The sequence below is a fragment of the Xiphophorus couchianus genome, chromosome 18 (genome assembly GCF_001444195.1).
Source record: "Xiphophorus couchianus chromosome 18, X_couchianus-1.0, whole genome shotgun sequence".
Taxonomy (NCBI): Eukaryota; Metazoa; Chordata; class Actinopteri; order Cyprinodontiformes; family Poeciliidae; genus Xiphophorus; species Xiphophorus couchianus.
Window position 1 is genome coordinate 1,530,830 of NC_040245.1, and position 22,525 is coordinate 1,553,354.

The 22,525-nt window shown below is 44.6% G+C and overlaps 2 protein-coding genes and 1 long non-coding RNA gene across 5 annotated transcripts; 1 reads left to right on the forward strand and 2 right to left on the reverse strand.

The window, feature by feature from the left end:
* Nucleotides 1-425: 425 nt before the first annotated feature.
* On the reverse strand, nucleotides 426-12,391 carry dvl3b (dishevelled segment polarity protein 3b). 3 transcript variants are annotated; one of them, XM_028045256.1, is made up of 15 exons: nucleotides 12,015-12,389; nucleotides 11,021-11,090; nucleotides 10,100-10,233; nucleotides 9,936-10,018; nucleotides 9,720-9,864; nucleotides 7,471-7,567; nucleotides 7,002-7,071; nucleotides 5,416-5,555; nucleotides 5,238-5,314; nucleotides 5,047-5,114; nucleotides 4,878-4,961; nucleotides 4,671-4,805; nucleotides 3,755-3,922; nucleotides 2,975-3,160; nucleotides 426-2,040 (listed from the first exon to the last, which is right to left on the reverse strand). In XM_028045256.1, exons 1-15 carry the CDS (start codon nucleotides 12,176-12,178, stop codon nucleotides 1,748-1,750), a joined length of 1,914 nt encoding a protein of 637 aa, XP_027901057.1. In that variant the 5' UTR covers nucleotides 12,179-12,389; the 3' UTR covers nucleotides 426-1,747. The 3 variants fall into 3 exon arrangements, with proteins under 3 accessions (XP_027901057.1, XP_027901058.1, XP_027901056.1); XM_028045257.1 differs by having other exon boundaries at nucleotides 4,878-4,958; nucleotides 12,015-12,387; XM_028045255.1 differs by having other exon boundaries at nucleotides 4,671-4,958; nucleotides 12,015-12,391.
* On the forward strand, nucleotides 12,367-13,503 carry LOC114161805 (uncharacterized). Its single transcript, XR_003599080.1, has 2 exons — nucleotides 12,367-12,456; nucleotides 12,622-13,503. It is a non-coding gene; the product is annotated as an uncharacterized LOC114161805 (long non-coding RNA).
* rnpepl1 (arginyl aminopeptidase like 1) lies at nucleotides 13,318-22,300 on the reverse strand. Its single transcript, XM_028045248.1, has 11 exons — nucleotides 20,883-22,300; nucleotides 19,892-20,032; nucleotides 19,635-19,786; nucleotides 18,572-18,688; nucleotides 17,733-17,968; nucleotides 16,271-16,384; nucleotides 16,082-16,194; nucleotides 15,525-15,633; nucleotides 15,229-15,456; nucleotides 15,013-15,155; nucleotides 13,318-14,264 (listed from the first exon to the last, which is right to left on the reverse strand). Exons 1-11 carry the CDS (start codon nucleotides 21,369-21,371, stop codon nucleotides 13,962-13,964), a joined length of 2,145 nt encoding a protein of 714 aa, XP_027901049.1. The 5' UTR covers nucleotides 21,372-22,300; the 3' UTR covers nucleotides 13,318-13,961.
* Nucleotides 22,301-22,525: the final 225 nt, after the last annotated feature.

The following is a 22,525-nucleotide window of genomic DNA, read 5'->3' on the forward strand; positions in this document are numbered from 1 at the left end:
TATGTAAGCTAGAAATATTTCAAAAAATAATTTAAATGAATAATAAGGGGGTAGCAGGTAATATGTCTCGTATACTGTACGCTAGAGGATGTTTTTAGTAACAAGAGGAGTAAAAAAAACAGACCTTGTATTGATATTATTTGTTCCCATTAAGCACATTTCAATTCTAAGTTCCACATTCATATTGTAATCAGTCAGTAGCTGCATTTTTATTACAAATATGTGCAAAATGTTGTTTTACATTAGCTATTCTGCTAATGTAAAAAACACACACACACACGCATAATTGGGGTGTTTCCATTAAATAACAGACACAATTAATCTGTGTCTGTTACTTCACATATGAAACTTTCACCTTTTCTAGTCTCAACAAGGGTGAAACCACTGACTTTTAAAGATTTGAGGAAATCACAGCCATACACAGATTTCTATGAAAGCTAAGTGAACTTTATTCCAAATCTATTTCATCATTTAAGGTTTTACTATCTGGTTGTGTACATATAACACAGTGAACACATTTTATACAACTGTTTTCACTAAACAGATCATGGTCTTTGTTCTTCACAAAACCCAAATGTCTAAGAGCCTTCAGTCTGTGATTTGGTACCATATTTAACCTTTATGTAAAATAATTTTCATTGACCCGTTTCATTGGTTTTGGAATGTAGAGGAAAAGCTACAGCTCTGCTTCTCTAGCGTTTTTAGTCATGAGGAGACGACAACAAGGACTCATAAATAATCCACACGTCGCTTTCTGCAGTAAATGTTTGGAACAAACAGTTCATAAATAAACATGTTAAATAAATAAATAATGAATAAATAGAAACAATAATGAGCTCAGTTACAGGCAGCGTGACAGCAGGTGATTTACAAACGGGAACGTCAGGAATAATTTACAACCATCCCAGGATGCAGGAGAAACTCTGCTGAGACAGAACGTCTCTCAGAGAGAAAAGCAGCACATGCTTTGATTTGGTTAGTTCAGAGTCCAGGTCCGAGTCAGGTCCATGTAAATCTGGTTTAGTCCTGAGTCGGGTTTAGTTCTCAGGTTTGGTTCTCAGGTTTAGTTCTCAGGTTTAGTTCTCAGGTTTAGTTCTCGGTCGGGTTTAGTTCTCAGGTTTAGTTCTCAGGTTTGGTTCTCGGTCGGGTTTAGTTCTCAGGTTTAGTTTTCGGTCGGGTTTAGTTCTCAGGTTTAGTTCTCAGGTTTGGTTCTCGGTCGGGTTTAGTTCTCGATCGGGTTTAGTTCTCAGGTTTGGTTCTCGGTCGGGTTTAGTTCTCAGGTTTAGTTCTCGGTCGGGTTTAGTTCTCAGGTTTGGTTCTCGGTCGGGTTTAGTTCTCAGGTTTAGTTCTCAGGTTTAGTTCTTGGTCGGGTTTAGTTCTCAGGTTTAGTTCTCAGGTTTGGTTCTCGGTCGGGTTTAGTTCTCAGGTTTAGTTCTCGGTCGGGTTTAGTTCTCAGGTTTAGTTCTCAGGTTTAGTTCTTGGTCGGGTTTAGTTCTCAGGTTTAGTTCTCAGGTTTAGTTCTCAGGTTTGGTTCTCGGTCGGGTTCAGGATGGTCCTGTCTAGTTTCAGGTTTTACCAGAGCCTGGTCTCGTTCTGGTCTGATCCAGGCCTTCATCAGGTCCAGGTCTTCACAGTGACTCTATGTGCCTCAATCTTTTTCAGTTTGTTTCAGCTTTAGTTAAAAAAAAGTCCCATTTTAATCGTGTCTCCAGGTCACCTGCCAGGATATGACATCATCGTCACCGGATCACATGACATCTACAAAGAGGTCGCTGGGGTTTCCCATGGCCAGGCGGAAGGACTGTCGAGAAATTTCCGGTTGGATCGATGAAAAGTCGCGGTGCTGACCTCGAGACGGTGTTGGCATGTCTTTGTCGCCATGGGAACCGGAGAAGGAGGTGGGCGGTTCCTGAGCGCTGCCATCACTCAGACAGTCGGCCATCTTGTGCTGAGCGTTCGCTTCCTGGTTGGAAGATTCCTGCTGCGTTCCTCCTTTTCCCTCCTGATCATCGCTGAAGTCCGATTGGCTACTGCGACTTCCTGCAGGACCAATGAACACATGATGTCATCGTTTCAAACAGAACCCGAGAGGCGATACCGAGGTTTCATCAGGGTCTTCCAGCAAAACATTAACACAAAACGCAGTGTTGATATCAGCCTTTAGTTTCTGTGGCGTAGAAAGATCTGTAATTTCTTTCTCAGACTGTCTGTGAATCCTTTAACATACGAGATGCAACAGCAAAAGTAACGTCCAATACCCATACTGTGGGTTCCATTACACAGGGAGTGCTAAAATCTCAGACATCACGGAACCTGATCTTCAACTCAATCTGCTTTTATTCCTCAAATGTAGTCACTTGTTTTCAATATTCAAGGACGGACGGCAAGATAGCAACTGATGAGACACGGTGTAGCGGCAGGGCGGGGAACCCAGGCAATTAGTCTCCGGTTCAATTCCCAAACATAAAACCATTGCTTCCGCGTTGTCTGCCTGACTACTGTGAATCAAGGCAACCAGTGCTACAAAACATTTTTAATACAGGGTCACAAAAACAACAATTCGCTAATAGTGGAGCTAATTTTTTGTTTAGCGCTTTAGCATTTTTTGCTAAATTTTAAGATTTTAGAACAATTAGCTTCCCCTGAACACATTTATCCAGATGAATTCTAAAGTGCTTTGTAAACTTTCAATTCAATAAAGTTTGACATCTGTGTTGAAAGTTTGGTTATTGTCTGTTCAGAATTCTTCAAGTAATTAGTTTCAAGCTTTTATTTTGAAATCTGTTTACGCAGCAGTTAGTTTCCTCTCTTCATGTTCGTGTCACTGATTCTAGAGTACAACAAATGAACGACTGAGAAATACAGAAACATACAACAATTACTTAAATGATCAAGCAGCGGTGTTAGCTAAACAAATACATACAGGATCCACATAGTGGCATAAACCTTATGAAAAACAAGAAACGTCCTGTACCTTCGCTGTGATGACTCCTGCCTCCTCCTGCCCCACAGGCCGGCAGCTGCTGCAGCGGGTGGGGCGAGCTGTAGGGGTGAGGGACGGGGTACTGGTAGGGGAAGGCTGGGGGGTCGCAGTCAGTTCCTCCTCCTACTTCGCGAGAGGATCCGTCTTCGTGGTCGAGCAGAGACATGGCAGCCAGATCTGAAAGGAGCAGCATCAGCAAAACAGCAAAATTTATGCTGTTAGAAACTCTGGTTTTTATTTTCCTATCATCAGACTACAGTAGAGTCCAGACCTTTTGAATTAAAATGTATAAATTTCTAACAATGAACCTCTGAAAGTGACATAAATTACATAAAACAGTTTAACATGATCTGTGGGCTTTGTCTTCTGTGTCGCCATCTTGTGGTCATTGACGGTACTGCAGGTGAATGTTCAGGACTGCACCAAACCAGCTAGAGTTTTACCATCCATCCACCCATCCATCCATCCATCCACCCACCCATCCATCCATCCACCCATCCATCCATCCATCCACCCATCCATCCACCCATCCATCCATCCATCCATCCACAAAGACTACAGCTTTAGAGCAACTGAAACAACTTCTCTTTCTATTAACACATTTAATTGAAGTTTCCCTTTTAATTTTAAAGAGGACCTCAGTTGAGGACAAAACGCCACAGACTCCAGGTGATCTCAGCACACTGAATATTTAAAGGTCTTCTTATTTCAAAGAGTAATAACTATAGTTATAGTCTCTAGTGTGGACAGCTCTGTGGCCCCAGCTCCTACCTCCACACAGGTCTCCGAACACGTAGTAGCACTGCTCTGAGAAGGTGACCTTGTTGACGGTGTGTCGGATGAATCCGGCTTTCAGCAGGTTTCCGGCGTATTTACGAGCTTCGCGCCGGTCGGTAAAACCTTCTATGTTACGGTGGAGCCAGTCCACCACGTCCGAACCTGGACAGATAGAAGACAAGCTGCAGATAAAGATATCTGTCTCCTTCCACAGTCCTGATTGGAATCGTTACCCCAGAACTACAGCAGAGATTATTTCATGTTGGTTAAACAGAATGTTTTTATTGGTGAGAATCTCAGGTGCTTCACCACCTGATAGTTTGGTAAACGCAGCTCGATGGGGGACGAAAATAACATTTGCTTCATTTTCAGCTGCTGTGGTTCTCATTCTCTTTGCTCCAAGCCAAACCAACAAAACCGTTTGAGCAACCTGTTCCCCTCCTGGCCTGTGGGGGCGCTGCACTAAGAACCACTGAAGGAAACAACACAAAAACCTCTGAAAAGACACTGAGTGCAACTTCCTTCTTCACCAAATGGAAACAAAAATGAAGTGGCATCAGATTTTCTCTTTTGTCGTTGGAAAAAGACACGAGCCATTTCTCATGCTACCGCTAGGCTAGCAAATTTGGTTGTGTTTACCCAGAATGCCCTGAGTTTAAGTCCAATTTCTGCTTTTGGAGCGGTCTCCGGTCTGCTTGGCGTTCACGTCTGTTTTCTAATTCACTTCAACCAAACCAAAACTTAGGTTTGTAGATGGACCAGATTTCACTTTTTTGGTCCACATAAGAATTCGATTCACATCTTCCCAAATGAACTAGAGTTTGATAAAAGCGGATTAATCAGGACTGGTGTGAATGAGACATTCCTCAGACTCTCAGATCCAGATCTACGCAGTAGTACATCTTCTCACCAATGAAAGCGTTGGGGATGGTGATCTTCAGCCACATCCTGTCTCGAACCTCCAGCCCTGACTCTGGATTGGCCATCGCCTTGACGACCACCGTCATGTCACTGTGGATGTTGAGGTGGTTTTCTTCATGCACGCCTGGAGAACAGCAGGAAGTTAAAATGAGATGGGAGGTTAACAACAGAAGAGAGGTGCAGAGTTGAGACGTACTGTAGTGTGGGGGGAGTTTCCCGGTCATGGCGGCCGTGTGGGACACCCAGGCAGCCGGGTCGATGGGGCGGACCGGTTCACCTGCTCGGTTTTACAGAACAGACCGTTTTAACAAGTTGGATTACATTCAACAGTATCAAACCAAACCAACACATCCTGCCTGACTCACTTCTGGGCAGCGTGAAGCAACTTCGTGGGTTTGGATCCCAACACTTTGCCACAGTTAATGTCACCGAACTAAAAGGAAAGTTCAACAGTTCAGCTTGAGTCTCAAAGGTTGTGTCTGGATGAAAAGTCGTCCTCAGCTGCAGAACAGAGGAGGACAGACTGTAATGGTCAGTGGTTTTAATTAAGCCTCACCCCGGCTGGTGGACGATCTCTCTCAGAACCCGGACTGCGTCGTCATTACTCATGTTCTCAAAGTTGATATCGTTCACCTGAGTGAACAGAATCACAGTGAGAATCACCAGAGCACCAAAGGCTTCAGCATCATTACCAAGCCTAGATGGTCCAAACTAGAACCTGGTGTCGGCCCTACCTGCAGCAGCATGTCTCCAGGCTCTATGCGGCCATCTGCTGCAACTGCTCCTCCCTTCATGATGGAGCCGATGTAAATCCCTCCGTCTCCTCTGTCGTTACTCTGACCAACGATGCTGATGCCCAGGAAGTTATACCTCTCTGAGAAACAGGCGGCGTTAGTCTGACCATCGTCAGGTCTGACCACACAGGACGGTCAAACCTCACTGGCATCGTACTCAGGATGGAAACATCTCACAAACGTCTGTGGGTCTTTGATTGATGAAATAAAGATCTCCTTCTGAAGAACTTAAACTTCTGTTCAACCCAACAACACAGCAACCGGGCAGAACCAGAATTCTGAACTGGGTTTTTAAATGATCTCATCAGGTCACGGTCCGGTGTGAATCAGTATCTACCGACCCAGTTAGGTCTGGGTCTTGTTGGGTTCAGAGGACCTGAAGAGAACCAATCAAATTGTAAACCAACCGCCATGTTTGAACAGAACCTGATCCGTTCTACTGCCAAAGCTGCTGAGGACCAGTTTTACTCTACTGGATCTGATTCTCACCGTTCTGAACCTGGTTCAGATTCTATTGTACCTGATCCAGATAGTATTTAGTCTGTTTGGAACCTTTTTGGATCTGATTTATGGATTTATGGACATCATTTAAGGATTGATCCAACAGAACCGGTGGGGCAGTACTGGTCTGTCATAGACCTGGTCCAGTAAGGTTTAGGGATTGTTCTGAACTCTGATACGATCCATCTACCTGCGAACCTGATTCAGAACCCCAACTGGACCTGATCTGTGTTGGTCAGATAGCTGACCCATTCTAGACTGGAGTGGACCAGATTCAGTCCAAGAGAACCTCTGGACCAATTTTGGACTGTAGTAGACCTAATTTAGGACATTTTGGTCTAAACTGTTTGAGTTTAGACTCAAACAGAACATGAGGACCAGTTTTCAAATTCAATAAACCTAATTTAAGTTTGTTTGTTTTTGATCTGGTCTAAAATGAAAGGAACTTCTGGAGCAGTTTTGAATTGGACTAAATGTAATTTGGGCTGTTTTAGATCTAGATTAGCCTCAAGGGAAACTGACACCTTTCTACTGTAAAAAACTAATTTATGTTGTTTTGGAGCGAGCTGAGACTCAAAGAGAACACACTGAGCAGTTTTAGACTGTAACAGACCTAATTTAAGGTGTCTGGGACCTAGTTTAGATTCAAGGAACCTCTGAAAAAGATTTGGACAGCAGCTGGTCTAATTTAGGATGTTTGGACCAAGCTGAGACTCAAAGGGAACCTCTGGAACAGTTTTGGACTAAGATGGAGCTAATTTTGGATGTTTTGGACCTGATTCAGACCCAAAAAACATGTGGAGCAGTTGTAGATGATGATGCACCCAAACTACATATTTGTGACCTTTTCATGGGTTTTACTGATGAGATTCAGGCTGACAGGATCTGTTCTGGACTCTCTTTGCCTTTATCTAGACCGTTTAGGCCTGTTCTGGTCTCTGTCGGACTTGACCCTGACAGCAATAGACCTAACCAAGGTTCTATGTGTCCTGGTCCAATCCGTTGCTGACCCATTCTGTACTCACCCATGTTGAGGGTTACAGTGATGATGTTGAGCGACATGGTGGAGTCAGTGACGCTGCTGAAAGACGCCGACTGACGGACAGACAGATAGAGGCAGGCAGAGAGGGAGACAGGTGGACAGAGAGACAGGACAGGAAGATGAGGGACACGTCAGTGACAGGAAGTCCAGACGGAAACAGCCGCCCTGCACCAGGCGTCATAAAGACACACTTACACAGGTAACCAGGACCTCACAGTGTGGTGTGCGTGTGTGTGTGTGGGTGTGTGTGTGTGTGTGTGTGTGTGTGTGTGTGTGTGTGTGCGCGTTTGTTTCTAATACCTTGTGAGGACCATTTTCCTGCTCTTTGTGGGGACTGAAGCCTGGTCCCCATAAGGGGAAACGCTGTTTTGGGGTCAGGGGTCAGATTGAGTGAGTGTGTGTGTGTGTGTGTGTGTGTGTGTGTGTGTGTGTGTGTGTGTGTGTGTGGTTACCTTTTCCATCCGTGGAGTTTTTGGTTTTCGGTGGCGGCGCCGCTGTCGCCTGATGAGTCTCGGCGAGGAGCTGCTCTGGCCTGTTGATTGGCTGAACCTGGTGTGACATCACAGACAGAATCTCATTGGTCAAAAAAGCACAAATCTAAAAACGCAACATAGATTTTAAAGAAATATAAAATCAGGAAATCCTAATTAAAACATGTATTTGAAGCAGACGGTAAAATTAATAAAATTTTATGAATAAAAGTAAAAGCTTTTTAAAAGGATAAATGGACAAATCTATAAATACAGTCGAGCCCCAATAATTCACTGGTTTTTCTATCCATGGAAAATAATCAGTGAAAAATTTGCTCATTTTTCTCCCCAGTAGTCAGAGATTTAACAAAAAGTTGCTATAATGTCATAAAAATACATTTTCAACTTGAAAAGATCACGTTAATATATAAAATAATGAAAAGTTTTAACTATTAAACTGGAATAGCATGAATAAAAAAATCTAAATATCAATTTTTAAAAAAAATTAGGTTTTAAAAAATAAATTTTTAATTTGGAAAACATATTTCAGACCTACTTACCTGTCAGAAATGAATCACTTATAATAAAAAATCAACACATTTCCAACAGAGAGAGGAAAATCTGACTTTACAAATAATGAGATAAAAGACAGCAAAACTCCAAACCTGTTTAAAAATTACAAAAAGATTTAAAATGTTTGGGTAAAGATTGTAAATCTGGCAGCAGGTGGAGTCCATCACTGATGGAAATCAGAGTCTTAAATGAGAAAATCGATCAGGAACACATTATTTCTGCTCTCAGATCAGCTGGGATGGCTTTATCTGCAGCACAATACAAAAGACAGCGCTGGTCACATGACACGCAGCAGCCAATCAAAGCCCAGGGCGTGAACAGGTTTACTGGGGCAGAAAAAATGACCTGCAGGCAGGTGAATGTGTGTCAGACACAGGCCAATCACAGCGAGAGCTGCTGCTGAGGTCACTGGGCCACATGACACAACCTTTAAAGGAGCAGTACGCGTTTTTACACGCCACAGAACCAGAACGACAGTTTGGGTTCTCCCAGGAGTTCTGATTTCAGCAGGTTTACAAGCCTGATGCTGCTGCAGCAAATGCACCGTGATGCATTCAGGGACATGCCCATAACTGGAAATGCTCCAGACTGACGAACAGCAGTACACTGCTGTGAAAAAGTATTAGCTTGTTTTTTATCAAACTTTGTTTCAGATCATCAAATAAAACAGTAAATAAAACAATTTGTTGATGATTTAAAAAATAAAAAACATTCAAAAAGTGTCAAAGTAAACAAAACACAGCGTTGAAGTAGCCAAGTCAAACCATCCATCCATCCGATTTCTGTTCACCCTTTGTCCCTAATGGGGTCGGGAGGGTTGCTGGTGCCTCTCCAGTTACATTCCAGGCGAGAGGCGGGGTACACCCTGGACAGGTCGCCCGGCTGTCGCAGGGCAACACAAAGACATACAGGACAAACAACCATTCACACAGAGTTAACCTGACAGTCATGTTTTTGGACTGCGGGAGGAAGCCGGGGTACCCAGAGAGAACCCACGCATGCAGAGGGAAAACATGCAAACTCCTTGCAGAAAGACCCCGGCCAGGAATCGAACCCAGGACCTTCTCGCTGCAAGGCAACAGTGCTACCAACTGCACCACTGTGCAGCTGGCCTAGTCAAACCCTGGGTCTAAATATGATTTATAAAGTCACTTCAAAAACTCCTCAGATTGTCTTTTATGGAGCTCAACATTTTTTCTGAAACAACAAAAGAATCTTTGAAATCTGCCAGAGTGCAAATACTTTTATCCAGCTCAGTTTGTTCTGTTGGCGCCGCGGGTAAGCCGCTCCTCCTGCCAACACCCCCAACCAATTAAAATGTTGAGGTCAAAGTCAGAATTCTCATAAAAAAATCAAAATTGAGAAAAAAAATAGAAATTCTAAGAAAAAAGTTTAAATTCTTTTTTTTATTTTTGGCATTAACCCTCTTCCGTACACCCTACTGCATAAGTGACAGATGAGACATATTATAATACAAAAACTATGTAATTTCCACCTTGAACCGCCTGAAACGTGCTACACAGATAAACTTGATTGATTTTCTAGCTTTAGAGCGCCGCCCATTTCAATGCCACCCTGGGTAACCGCCCCCGCCTGGTTCTAAGTTCTGCTGGTCAGCAGGTGGACTCAGAACCGGACCAGAACTGTTTGGGTCTGACCTTCCTCCAGAGTCTTCCTCAGACGAGCAAAAGCTGGTCGTCTCTAACTCGCTGCTCTGCTGATTGGACGAGCTGTCGCCGCCGCCGGCTGGCCCCGCCCCCTTGTGGTCGGCCGCCTGGTGGGCGTGTCCGTTCAGGTGGCCTCCTGTATGAAGACGGCAGCCAATCAGAGACAGCTGGAAGAATTCGGTTTGATTCAGTTGAAGATTTTACCACCTCTCCGCCGCTGCTTCTCTGAAGATGGAGCGGGCGATTTGACCTCTGACCCCTGCAGGTCATCGTGGCAGACAGCCGCAGCGCTGAAGCAGACAAATACATCACATCCTGTCAGCGCGCAGTCGCGTCAGCACGACCGGAGCTCAATCCGTGTAGGAACTCACTGGAAGGACGGCGGTCTGGAGTCGCCGATGCCGCCGGTCCTCTCGATGGGGGGCGGAGCCAAGCTGGAGGGCGTGGCCACAGAGGGAGTGTCCGACCCCCTGAAGTCCGGAGGACAGGCGTCTGAAGACACCACCTGCAGAGAAGAAGACAGGATCTTAGAGACACCGGGACAGTCCAGGTGTCTCATCAGGTCCAAATGAGACAGTCGTGAAAAAATAAGGACATATACAGACTTAGATATTAAATAAAATGTAATTATAATGTATAATTTTCTGAATTTTATTCAATTTTAAGTTAGTACAGTCATCCTGACTGTCGAAGTGATGTGGACGCCATGGTGAGATCTACAGAGAAGCCGTCAGGACAAAGACTGGAGCAACTTCTGGTCTGGTAAAAGGTTTAAAGGTCTCAGGAGAATCTGGAATCAACCGTTTCAACGTGCGGACAAACCTACGAGTGTTTGACCTTCCAAACGTCCTCCAACATGTCCAGGTCTGGCTAAAACCACACAGCAAGATGCTAGCAGCCTCCAAAACCAGCGCTGGTTAGCAGCTGGACACACTGATGCTAATCTGCTAACAACAGAGCTAATTTAGTGATTAGCACTTTTACTTTAGCAAATTTACTTGGCTGTTTGTAAACTTTCAGTTGAATAAAGTTCAAAATCTGTGTTGAACTTTTGGTTACATTCATGCTCTTATTTTGAAATCTGTTTACGCAGCAGTTCCATTTCCTCTCCCAGCATTCTCCACCTGTGATGCGGTGCAGGTGTTAGTGGATAAAATGTTTATGATTAGCTTAGCTAACTTTTCAATTAGCAATGCCCTCTACTGGTGAGATTCAGAGAACTGGACGTTCAACGGACGTCCTGATGTTTTCATGACTGATCGTCCATCTGAGAGGTTCTGAGCGGTTCTGACCCAACAGACGACCCGTCCGTTGACACAAGGCAGCCGAGCTTCATCGTCACTGATCTCTTCTTTCACCACCCTGAAACACACCATCACCATCATCATCATTACTGTGATCATCATCATCATTAGTGTGATCATCATCATCATCGCTACGAGCATCATGTCATAACTAGAGATGTAGCAAGATATCAAGATATGAAAAAATCCTGAATATATCTGTCATCTCGTCTGATTAAGTTGTAGTAAAATACGCCAGAACTACGTTAAGGGTGCTAAGCACTTTAGCAATTTGATGACTTTGAAAATATTCAGTGTAGTCCGCTTTAATTCAATTCGCTTGGGGAGGTGTGAATGCACAACCGAACCAAAGGAGCTAACTCTGGTTGGGTTTGAAAGCAGGCATTCTGGGTAAAAACAAACCAGGGGGGCAACAAGCTGATCAAAGGTTTGGTTGGTTTGACTCAGTTTGGTTCCCGATAGAACCGAGTCATCGGACTTTCAGGTGGGAAAACAGGAGCAAATCATTTTGACAGACAAGTAATCAGACATTCGTCCCTTTTTTTAATCTGTTTTGTAAATTTGATCTTTGAAAGTAATAATTCTCGTCTCGTTCTTGTTCATTTTTTAAAAAATTGCTACGCCTTGAGTCATAAGATCCTCCTCCTCCTCCTCATCATCATCATCATCATCATGAGCTCAGCAGTCATCCTCTCATCAGAGGGAATATTAAAGCTTTTGTTTTCATCACAGTTACATAATCACAGCTGCATGAGGAGGATTATATAAACAATCAGCTCATAAACAAACAAACAAACAAACAAAGCCTCCCTACTGATTCATACATGTGTTTATCAGCTCCTTCTCTTGTTATCATGGTTATTGATCACCGATCATGTGACTGAATCGCCTCCCCCCGCTGGAACACGTGACCTTTGATGCTCAATAAACCCATCTGGATCTGTGTCATCTTCCTGATGGAGGCGTCAGTCACGTGACTCACCCGAAGTCATCATCCACGGACTTGAAGAAGAATTTGGCGTGAGGTCTGTTCAGCACCTGCTTGAAGTCGGCCAGGGTGACGCGCTGCGCGGGCACGCCGATCCGGATCAGGTAGGGGGTCTCCTGGTCCTCCAGGTGGTAGATGACCCGGGTCTCCTCCGCCATGCTGGCCCCGAGGAGCCCCGCACGCGCTTCGAAAGGGATGCTGAGACACACCTGCGCGCGCCGCGTGAAGCTCCGGAGGTCTGGTCACGTGACGCCTCACCTGTGCGCTCCCCCCGCCCCCACCTCCAGGAGCTGAGCTGGTCCCAGGCCGGTTCCGGTCCAGATGTGTCGGTCCAGCTGCAGAGGGGCTCCGATGATGCTTTCCTCCTGATAGTCAACACTGCACGCGTTAAAACACGCAACGTCCGGTGATGGACTTCAAAATAAAAGCCGCCCAGGTGAAGCGAAGCCTAAAGAACCCAAATAAAATAATTTTGTTGAAATTGTTCTATTGGAATTAGGAAAATTTGAATGGGTTTACTTATTACAAATAAATTTCTTGCTGTTTATGTTTAATATTTCTTAATTAAACGACTGACATGTTTGTTTGTTTGTTTTTCCAGAAATCTGAGGTAAAGTTCATCTGATGTTTCAGCACCAGAAACGTGTGACAGCATTTTAGGGAATAAAGGGAGTAAATTTGCACCAAAACCCTCAAACTTTCCAGGAGGAAAAGATGGTAGATTTCTGAGTGACAAAATCTCAGAAATTTTCTAGAAAAAAAAGTTTCCAGGTTTCAAAAGTCAAACATTTTCAGCGTTTAGATATTTTCTCAGGTCCAAAAGTTAAACATTTGCAAGAAAAAAAACCCTCCAATTTTGAGATTAGTCAAAATTTGACATTTGGAAAGTAATGAGTTTCAAAAGTTGAAATATTTTGACTCTTGAAATCCAGAAATGTCGATGTTTTTTCTGAGAATTGAGTTTTTTGTGGAAATATACTCCTTTTATCATCCTCGTCTATAACGCCCTGATACATCGTCAGTTCTGTAGTCTAGTTAAAGTTATAAAGATAAAGATCTTTGAAATTTGTTCCACTTATGGCACAAAAGCAAAAAATATATAATTTCAGACATAAAACACAAACTGTATCTGATTCAGATTTATCTTCAACCCAATTACAAAATGTTCAATGTAAACAAGTTTGATCAAATAAAAAAACTGTTCTAGACAGTTAACAGATTCTAAAGGTTTTCTGTTTGTTCACAATTAGTTTAATAAAAGGGAAATAAAAACGTAAAATCTCATGAAGCAGTTTAACACGATTCAAGGCTTTTATTGTGAAAGCAAAGCCACCAGTTTCCTGTGTGTTAAATAATAAAACCTTCAGACATCAAAGATCCCGTTAAACATGTCAGACCTTAAATTTCCGGTCTGACTTCAAAATAAAAGCAGGACATTAAAGGATCCCTTCAAAATAAATAAACCTGTTTTCTGAAAGTTAAACAATAAGATGGAAAAAAAACAATAAGATGATTTTTTTAAATTTTATTTTCCATAGAGGAAAACAGAATAAATAGAATAATTAACTGTCTGCAGAGTGAAGCTGGTTGATAATCAATACAGATTATTGGTCATGTGATCAGGTTTCATTTCATTTCAGCTGTTTGAATTAGAGACGTTTTATTGTGGCGGTGCGTTCAGGGTCTGCAGGTTCCTGAGGATCTGGCTGGACCGGGTCCAGTTAGCGGGTTTGTTTCACAGTGAGGCGATAAGGCCGCTCCGGTGTTCAGGTCCGGTTCTGGTTCTGGATCAGAATCCAGTCTAGGTTCCTCAAACCGAGGAGAAGGGAAATCTGTCGCATTATTTTCATGAAGTTCTAGAATGTTCTGCTGTTTGCAGGCATGATGAAGGAAATTGTTCTGGTTCTGACCCGTCGGGGCCTCTGAGGGCCCGGACGGCCGTCATGCCGACACATTAACGTCCCTGAGCGCCATGGTGGCCGTCGTCCCGGCGGCGGAGGCCGTCGCCGTGGCAGCGGGGCTTTGCAGCGGCGAGCCGGAGGGGGCGGAGCCAGTCAGGATGGGCGGAACCGGGCCGCTCTGATTGGCCGGAGCCGAGCTGCTGGGGAACAGGATCAGCTGCAGCGTCCGTCGCAGGTTGGGATGCAGGCGGCGCTGCGTCTGGTAGAAGATCTCCACGGCAACGCACTTCATCACCCCAGCAACCAGGTCCTCATAGAGCGGCACGGTGTACATCCTGGAGGTCTGCAGGGAGCAGAAACAAAAACATGTCCTGATAGTTACTGAAGCTCTGACGCAGCGCTACGCTGCTAGTAGCACAGCTAACTGTTGGCTTAGCGCTTCAGCATTTCAATGAGGTTAGCCATAATTTGCCCAGAAAATATATTTAGGGGAAGTTAAAAACGTTTAGCATTTGTGCTAACTGTGAAATGACTGAACCACTTAACTTCCACTAAGTACATTTTACCAGATAAAATTCAAAGCGCTAAAGTAAAAATTAGCTCTGCGTTCATTAGCAAAGCTAATTTTTAGGTCATTGAATTGTTTTAAATAAATGTTTTATTTATTCACACCATATTTTCCTCTGGTCAGTCACATAGTTTAACAATCTCTGGACAGTTTCAACAGAAACATTGTTTCTGAACCAAAATTCATTTTGTGACTAAAAAATCTAATCGAATTGAGAATCACTCAAAGATTCAACCTCTAGTCATTATCAACATGGTGGAAATTAGCAGTATCTTCTACCAAATACCATGATGGCTTAGCACTTTAGCATTAGTGGAACTAATGTGTATGATTGGTGCTCTAGGGTTAGCGCTGCTAACTGTTAGCTGGCAGTGCTCAGCGCAGCATTGACCAAACACCAGTAGCCTGTTTCTGATCCAATATGGCTTCATGAATCGATTCTTTGCATGTTAATAAGATATTCAGATATTCAGATACTCTGGATCCCGAGGAGCTGCAGCGAAGCGTCGGTTGTTGTTCTTACGTGTTTGTGCAGGAAGGCTCGGACCCGTGGCAGGTCGGGGTAGAACGTGTTCCTCACCACCATCTGCAGCCAGCGGATCTGGACCTCGGCGTTCAGCCCATCGAACAGCGCCGAGTAGCAGGCGGACAGATTCACCATCACGTCTGAAACACACAGCGGCCCGTCAGCGGCGCGCCTGCCAGCAGGTGGCGCTGCCGCCGACGTTAAGAGACGCACCGTGCGGCAGCGGTGAGTGGTCCAGCATCCGGTCCAGGAACAGAACCACCTGGAAGGTGCTCCAGGCCGACAGGTCGAAGGTCACGAATGTCTGCTGGTCGGGTGGGTCGCCGCCTCTCCACAGGTCGCATAGCTCCTGCACCGGCCCGATCAGAGCGCCCCCTGCTGACAGGTCAGGCTCAAACGGCGGCGGGCCGCAACCGCTCAGCCAGCGCTCGAACTCCAGACCTGAGAACAGGAAGTGATGTCACAGAGCAGAAAGCGGAAGGAAGCAACGTGAAACCGACCAGGCGTACCTTCCCTCTGAGAGACGGCGGCGTCCTGCAGCTCCGGGAAATACTGCAGGAAGTAGGCGATGAGGTCCTGAGCCACAACGCTCTGAAACTTAAACTCTGAGATGTAGTCCTGCACACATACACCAACACACACACACACACACACACACACACGCAACACACACACACACCAACATGTTAATCTTTCTGTCCTTGAGTCAGAGAGCAGATACAAAATCGAGGTCTAAGGTTCTGAACATCTCTGGAGTTCACAGAGACTTCCTGCAAACAACAAAGTGGAGGTTCAGGAGTGGCCTAGTCAAAGCCCAGACCTGTTCAGCTGATTAGCAGCATCCAGAAAGACACAAAAATACAGAAATTTGCACAGAAACATAAAGATAACAGCCTTAAAGCTGCAGTACGTGACATTTATAATTTCTTTGTACGTATTTTTTAACCTGTCTCTGTCTCATGACAGATAATCAAACTCCTCTGTTAGGACGGGGCTACATGTAGCCCCGTCCTAACAGAGGAACAGCCTCTAAATGCATCACTGACCTTGAGGAAGCATCACTGACCTTGAGGAAGCTGTCAAAGCGCCGGATGTCGCCGCTGAGCTCGGACAGGTACGACACGAAGCAGAAGCCTTTCTCATAGGTGAACAGGTTCATCAGCGTGCTGGGGTTCACACCTGCAGGGGAGCAGGAAGGACCCTCACCTGTACAGCTGCACACCAGGGGTGTGTGGGAGTGTGTGTGTGTGTATACCTGGCTCAAACTTGACCTGCAGCTTGCTCACAGGGTTGTTGTCTCCAAGGAGACGCAGCTGTCTGTGCAGAGCGTCCAGTCGGACCACAGTCTCTAGACAGGTGAAGGCCTCACCTGGAGACAAAGGTCAGAGTGAAACCCTGACCCTTGATGACCCCTGATAATCCCTGGTGACCTCTATAGGCAGATATGAAGCCCTGCCTTGAACGCACTGATTTCACTTCCGATATCTGAGGTTTGATATCAATCAGATACAGAAAAACAGCTGAATTGCGATAAAATGTTTCTTATTTTAGATATGGACATAAACAGGCCTGTCACAAAAAATCCGGAAGTGATCTGCGCCATCTTGGTAGGCCAGAGCAGCACAAAGCACAGCAGACCCATGGCTTCGATACCAACAATGTGTGGACTCTTGGTCAATGTGTGAGAGAACGATACCGGAACAAAACGGCTGCTGTTGGGATCGACCCGTATGAGACGGGGAAGGAAAACATGTCAGACGATGTGGACAAGCTGCCTCTGATCTCCCGTTATGGTTTAGTGAAACAAGAAGAGCTTCACATGGACGCATAGAATCAGTGTTTAATTTGTAAAGGACGGACGAACTCTGGGTGTGAATAACAAAGTTCTGGTGACTGGCAGAGTAAGAACATGTAGTAACAAACACGTAGGCTACCTGTCCGTTTTAGCTAGCAGATAAAAGCTACATTAGTTAAGCTAGTTTCACCAGTTTGGTACTAAGTACTACAGTAAATATCACTGATATTTATCTTAGTCTTACACAGAGGTGGGTAGAGTACTCCAGTAGTTTTAATGTACTGATATTGTTTATAACTTGTTTGTTGTTGTCATAGTAACTGCCTATGAAGATGGCTGTCGGTTACAGAGTTCACTGAAGTGTGATGTCACAATAAAATGATCTATTAATAGTATTATAAAGTGAGCTCAGTGATTTATTTGGTGTTTTGGTCTCAACTAAACCTTTTTTAAAGTCTCTGTTTACAGAGACTTCATTTTATTTGTTGTTTTGTTTATTCATTTTGAAATATAAAATGTCTTCCGGTTCCAGTGTTCAATGCTCATTAGGATTTAAAGTTTATCGATCTTTGAGAATGAATTATTGCATTATTATCATTTTATTGGTTCAAAATGGTTTCAAAACAATAATATTATCGTTTATTGCAATAACTTCTAGGACAATTTATCGTCCAGTAAAATTTGTTGCGTCAGACCCTGAGATAAATGCAATGAATTACAAATCTATTTATAACTAAAATATACCAATAATTTGGTCAAACATGTAAAAACAACTTTAATGTGTTCAGTCAGCAGTAAAAATAAATAAGCCGAAACTGAGAAAAATAAACTCCAACAAACCTTTTTTCAAATGCTTCAGAAAGTGCAATCAGGAAATAAAGCGTAGAACTAGACTGAGTAGATGTGATGGGCGTGGCCTCACCGTACGCCTCCGTGGTGATGCGGCGCTGTGCGTACGTGGCCAGGCCTTCGCTCAGCCACATCTCCTCCCAGGTGGCGTTGGTGACGGCGTTCCCGAACCAGCCGTGCGCGATCTCATGGATGACGTCGATCAGCAGGAACTCGCTGCTCTCCAGGATGGAGGCGATGATGAAGGTGAGGCACGGGTTCTCCATGGCAACGATGGGGAAGGAAGGCGGCAGGAAGACGATGTCACACCTGCAGAGTACAGTAGCGACTAGTTACATTTACCCGAGTAACTTTTTTGAAAAAATTTACTTTTAGGAGAGTTTTTAGTTTTTGCTTTTACTTGAGTCGTTTTATTATGAAGTATGTTTACTCTTACTAAATTTCTGGATTTTCTTCCCACTGAATGAAAATCAAACATGTTTCAACCAAACGCAGACAGACACACACCTGCAGTTTCTGTTCAAGTTTAATTAGTTTTTATTGAAAGAAACTGATTTGGACATTTTTTATTTTATCCGATTTAGTTACTTTTTGTTACATGAATTATTGTCATTTGGTCCTTAAAATAAAAACATTTCTGCTTAACTTTATATTTTTGTCCGTCTAATGATGTAATTTTTTGAATATTTATTGATAATTTGATCAGGTAATCAGTATTTCAGTAGATATTTTACCAAATACTTTTTTACTCTTACTTGAGTAATTTATTTTAACGGATACTTTTTACTTGAGCAAAAATATGTTGAAGTATTTCTAATTTTAATTGAGTTTAATGTTTGATACTCTCCCCCTCTGAGCCCGGCGCCACCTGCTGTCGGGTCGACGTTTGGGTCCATTGGGCTTCAGACTCACCTGCCCCACAGGTACGGGCCAAACAGGTCCTCTGCCACGCCCAGCCAGCGCTCCACGCTGCCCCCTAGCTTCTTCACGGCGCAGGACAGCAGGCAAGGCTCCGCCCACACACGACTCCTGCAGTCAGGACAGAGGAAGTAAAACAAAACAAAAAAACATGTTTTTACCCCCCCGACTTCCTGCTGGAGGAGGAAGAAAATGCTGGCTAAAGATGATTAGCATTCACTTTAGCTGAAAGGCTGTTGCCATAACACACTAAATATTAAATGTAACCTTTACATATAGGAGACAAAGTAACACGGTGCTTTCCTACTAGTTGTCCACACTGAGACGACCAGATAATGTCAGGAAAAAGTTATAATTAAGAAACATGACAGAAATGGACGCAGTTCAGCTACGCTAGCTTGACTTTGAGAATCTTAACATGATTTTATGGTAAATTTAGATTAAATTAAAGTTTAGATTTTATCTGGAAAAATGTATTTAGGAGAAGCTAACTGTGCTAAATGTTTTCTTGTTAGCATAAATGCTAAGCTAAAGACTAGTGTCGCTGTTAATGTACTCACCAATGGTTGGACTTATTCAACTGATTAGTTTGGGAAATCAACACTTTCCAATATTTATCTTTTACACAACAATCAATATCTCAAATATAGTTTTTCTTGAGGACAGAATCATCAAAATTACAAGAAATTAAAATTTATAACATTTAACTAAGCATGACAAATTCATACAAGTTTCATTTCTGGAAATAAGTGACAAAAATATTGAACTTGTTCTCTATTCATTTTTTAAGTACTTGAATATGTTTATGAGGAATATCTGATTATAAAATTTGATTAAAAAAAAGTTAGTTTTGAATATTTTCTATTATTTTTTGCAGATTTTTTTCCAGAAAAAATATCAAAAACTGACTAAATTAAAATTTTCTGAGTTGAGAATAAATTTAAACATCTGAAATATTTTCCATTGTTTTTCTCGTGTTCGGTCTCTGTGAGGCGCTGTAACGACCCATCAGAACCGTGATGTCACGGCGCTCAGGAGTGTCCGGGTGACCTCTGACCTGGGCCCGATGTCCACGTGCTGCAGCTCTCCGGCCACCAGCGCCACCAGGTAGGACGGGACCGGGAACTCCATGGAGAACTGGAAGATCCGGTCCAGTTTGGAGTAAGAGCTCCGGGACGCGCTCATCAGAACCGTCACGCCGTCCGGAACCTGAGCAGGAAGTTCCATTTTATTTTCAACATGTCTTCCCCAACCGACGCGCCTCGCCTCGCTGACCGGACCCGTCCCAACAGAACAGAACCGAACAGAACTCACCCGGATGGAGGCGGAGTAGGTGCTCTTCACCGCCGGCGTGTCGAAACACGGGAAGAAGGAGCGATTACACACCGAGTGTCCCTGAGTGAAGACCAGAGGACGGGACTGACCGCAGGTCAGCTCCGAGTCCAGCCACCAGATCTGAGGTCACACAGAGGTCAGAGGTCACACAGAGGACAGGATGTCAGTCATTAGGAGAAGATCGGGTCTTCAGCAGGAACACGGGTCCAAACATCCAGAAACTCTGGCCGGAGTTTTCTGCCTCAGTGACCCGGGCTGAGACAAAGATCAGAAACCAGTTCCAAACCAGTCTGAAAGCAAGGCAAACCTGTCCCAGCAGTGTGAACATAGTACAGTTCCAAAACCAATCTGAAAGCAGTTTGAAAGAAAGTATGAAACCAGTTTAAAACTAAATCTGAAACCAGTTTAAAACTAAATCTGAAACCAGTTTAAAACTAAATCTGAAACCAGTTTCAAACTAAATCTGAAACCAGTTTGAAACTAAATCTGAAACCAGTTTGAAACTAAATCTGAAACCAGTTTGAAACTAAATCTGAAAGCAGTTTGAAAGAAAGTATGAAACCAGTTTAAAACTAAATCTGAAACCAGTTTAAAACTAAATCTGAAACCAGTTTGAAACTAAATCTGAAACCAGTTTAGAACTAAATCTGAAACCAGTTTGAAAGAAAGTATGAAACCAGTTTAAAACTAAATCTGAAACCAGTTTAAAACTAAATCTGAAACCAGTTTGAAACTAAATCTGAAACCAGTTTAGAACTAAATCTGAAACCAGTTTAGAACTAAATCTGAAACCAGTTTGAAAGAAAGTATGAAACCAGTTTAAAACTAAATCTGAAACCAGTTTAAAACTAAATCTGAAACCAGTTTGAAACTAAATCTGAAACCAGTTTAGAACTAAATCTGAAACCAGTCTGAACCCAGTGATACAGTAGGACCGGAACCAGTCAGAGGAAGTGGTGTGTGTTCTCACCGCTGGGCCGTCCGTGGTCGTGTACCGGACGGTCACCTGGATCAGCTGTTCGGGTTGCACCGCTCCGGCCGGCAGGCTGATGACCAGCGAGGACCCGTAGTCGGTGAACGGGTCGACCCGGTAGGTGAGGGACGCCGGCTCCTCCGGCCCGTCTCCGGGAACCTTACAGTCTATGGAGTGGATCAACAGGGACGGGTGGGAGTCCAGTACGAGGGAGCTGACCCCCGGCTGGACCGGAACCAGGTCCAGAACCAGCCAGCCGCTCATCTCCTTCGCTGCAAAGTTCAGCCGCAGGTCCAGGTGAAAGTGGCGCAGCCGGAAGCTCCTGAAGTTGGAGGCTGACGCCACGTCCACCAGGGGGCAGCGCGCGGCGCCGGGCCTCGGACCGGCCGAGGGCGGCTTGGGTTCGCCGGCGCAGCGACCGCCGGACACCGGCAGCGCCTTCCGGCAGCAGCACAGCGAGGGCGAGGTCTGCGCGAGTTCTGCCATGTTCTGGAGTACAGCAGAACCGAACCGGGCCACGGATGGCCTATTCCGAGGTTAATCCCAGGTTAAACCTGGGTTCAAACCCGGGATTATCCCAATTCAGACCAGAACCAAACCCGGTTTAGACCTGGACTGAAACCGGTTTACACCGGTACAAAACCCATATTAGACCGGGATTAACCCAATTCACACCAGAACCAAACCTGGTTTTGTACTCAAGCTTCTTAAATCCTGGATTAAATCCAACTATGTTTGACTTAACCTGATTTGGACCAGAACAGAACCAGATGGGTTTTTTAAGTTCAGGACAAGCTTGACCTTCGACCCAGGAAGTGCATCTACTGGGTACCAGTACACCCAGTCCAGACTGAACCCATTTTCAATAAAACAGAACCTCGAACTAGAACCCAGTCTTTGTAAACCGGTCCGGTTGTAGCCAGCTTTCCGGGACCCAGTCAGCCTACCGAACCGATACCGAGTCCAATTCACCTGCAGCAGAACTTTTTCCACTTGAACTCTGATCCAAACACAGTTTAGCGAACTGTCCAGCCCAGTTCTCCGGTCCGCACGGCATTAAAACCCAGTGAATAGGTCCGACAGTGGCCCAACGCCAGAAAGAGTTCTGCAGAACGGAGCCGAACCGAACTGGGTTAAAGGGTTCCGTCCCCTTGTCCCGGTTCCCCGCAGAGCGAGCCTCGGCCCCGCAGACAGAGTTCCGGACCGTTAAGTAAAATCCATCTGGACGGAACCGGACCAGCACCGGCTCCTCCGCTCCCGGTCCGGCTCACAGAGGCGGGAAGGTTCCGATGGACCGGCGCCAGAGGACAGAGTGTCCCCGGAGAACAAAGACCGACGGAGACCGGAGGACCGCGGAGGACAAACAGGAAGTACCAGAAAGTTTCTGCTGGCCGCCAGAGGGCGCTGTGGGGGCTGGGAGAGGAGAGGACAGCCGGGAGACAGGAGAGGCTGCGGGGGACAAACAGCCGTCCAGTGGTCTGTCCGTCCGGCCAAGAAATTATAAATCAATTCATTACGGTTCAACAATGATCAAAAATTTAAACAAAAAACAAGGAAAAGAACCTCTTCCAGAACCACTTACCTGTTTGACCGAACCTCTCATCACAATATGGAGCTACAAAGGTGCGTAAATTAGTTCA

What these genes read in the sequence shown, in the direction of transcription:
- dvl3b (XM_028045255.1), bottom strand. Translation starts at nt 12,178, where the DNA reads ATGGCGGAGGAGACCCGGGTCATCTACCACCTGGAGGACCAGGAGACC. An exon ending in AGAGAAGCAGCGGCGGAGAG is followed by an intron (nt 9,865 to 9,935) that starts GTGGTAAAATCT and finishes GTCTTCATACAG; the next exon opens with GAGGCCACCTGAACGGACAC. An exon ending in CACTGTAACCCTCAACATGG is followed by an intron (nt 5,556 to 7,001) that starts GTGAGTACAGAA and finishes CCTGTTTCTCAG; the next exon opens with AGAGGTATAACTTCCTGGGC.
- rnpepl1 (XM_028045248.1), bottom strand. Translation starts at nt 21,371, where the DNA reads ATGGCAGAACTCGCGCAGACCTCGCCCTCGCTGTGCTGCTGCCGGAAG. An exon ending in GCAGGTCAAGTTTGAGCCAG is followed by an intron (nt 16,195 to 16,270) that starts GTATACACACAC and finishes GCTCCCCTGCAG; the next exon opens with GTGTGAACCCCAGCACGCTG. An exon ending in GAGCCTTCCTGCACAAACAC is followed by an intron (nt 14,265 to 15,012) that starts GTAAGAACAACA and finishes TGCTCCCTGCAG; the next exon opens with ACCTCCAGGATGTACACCGT.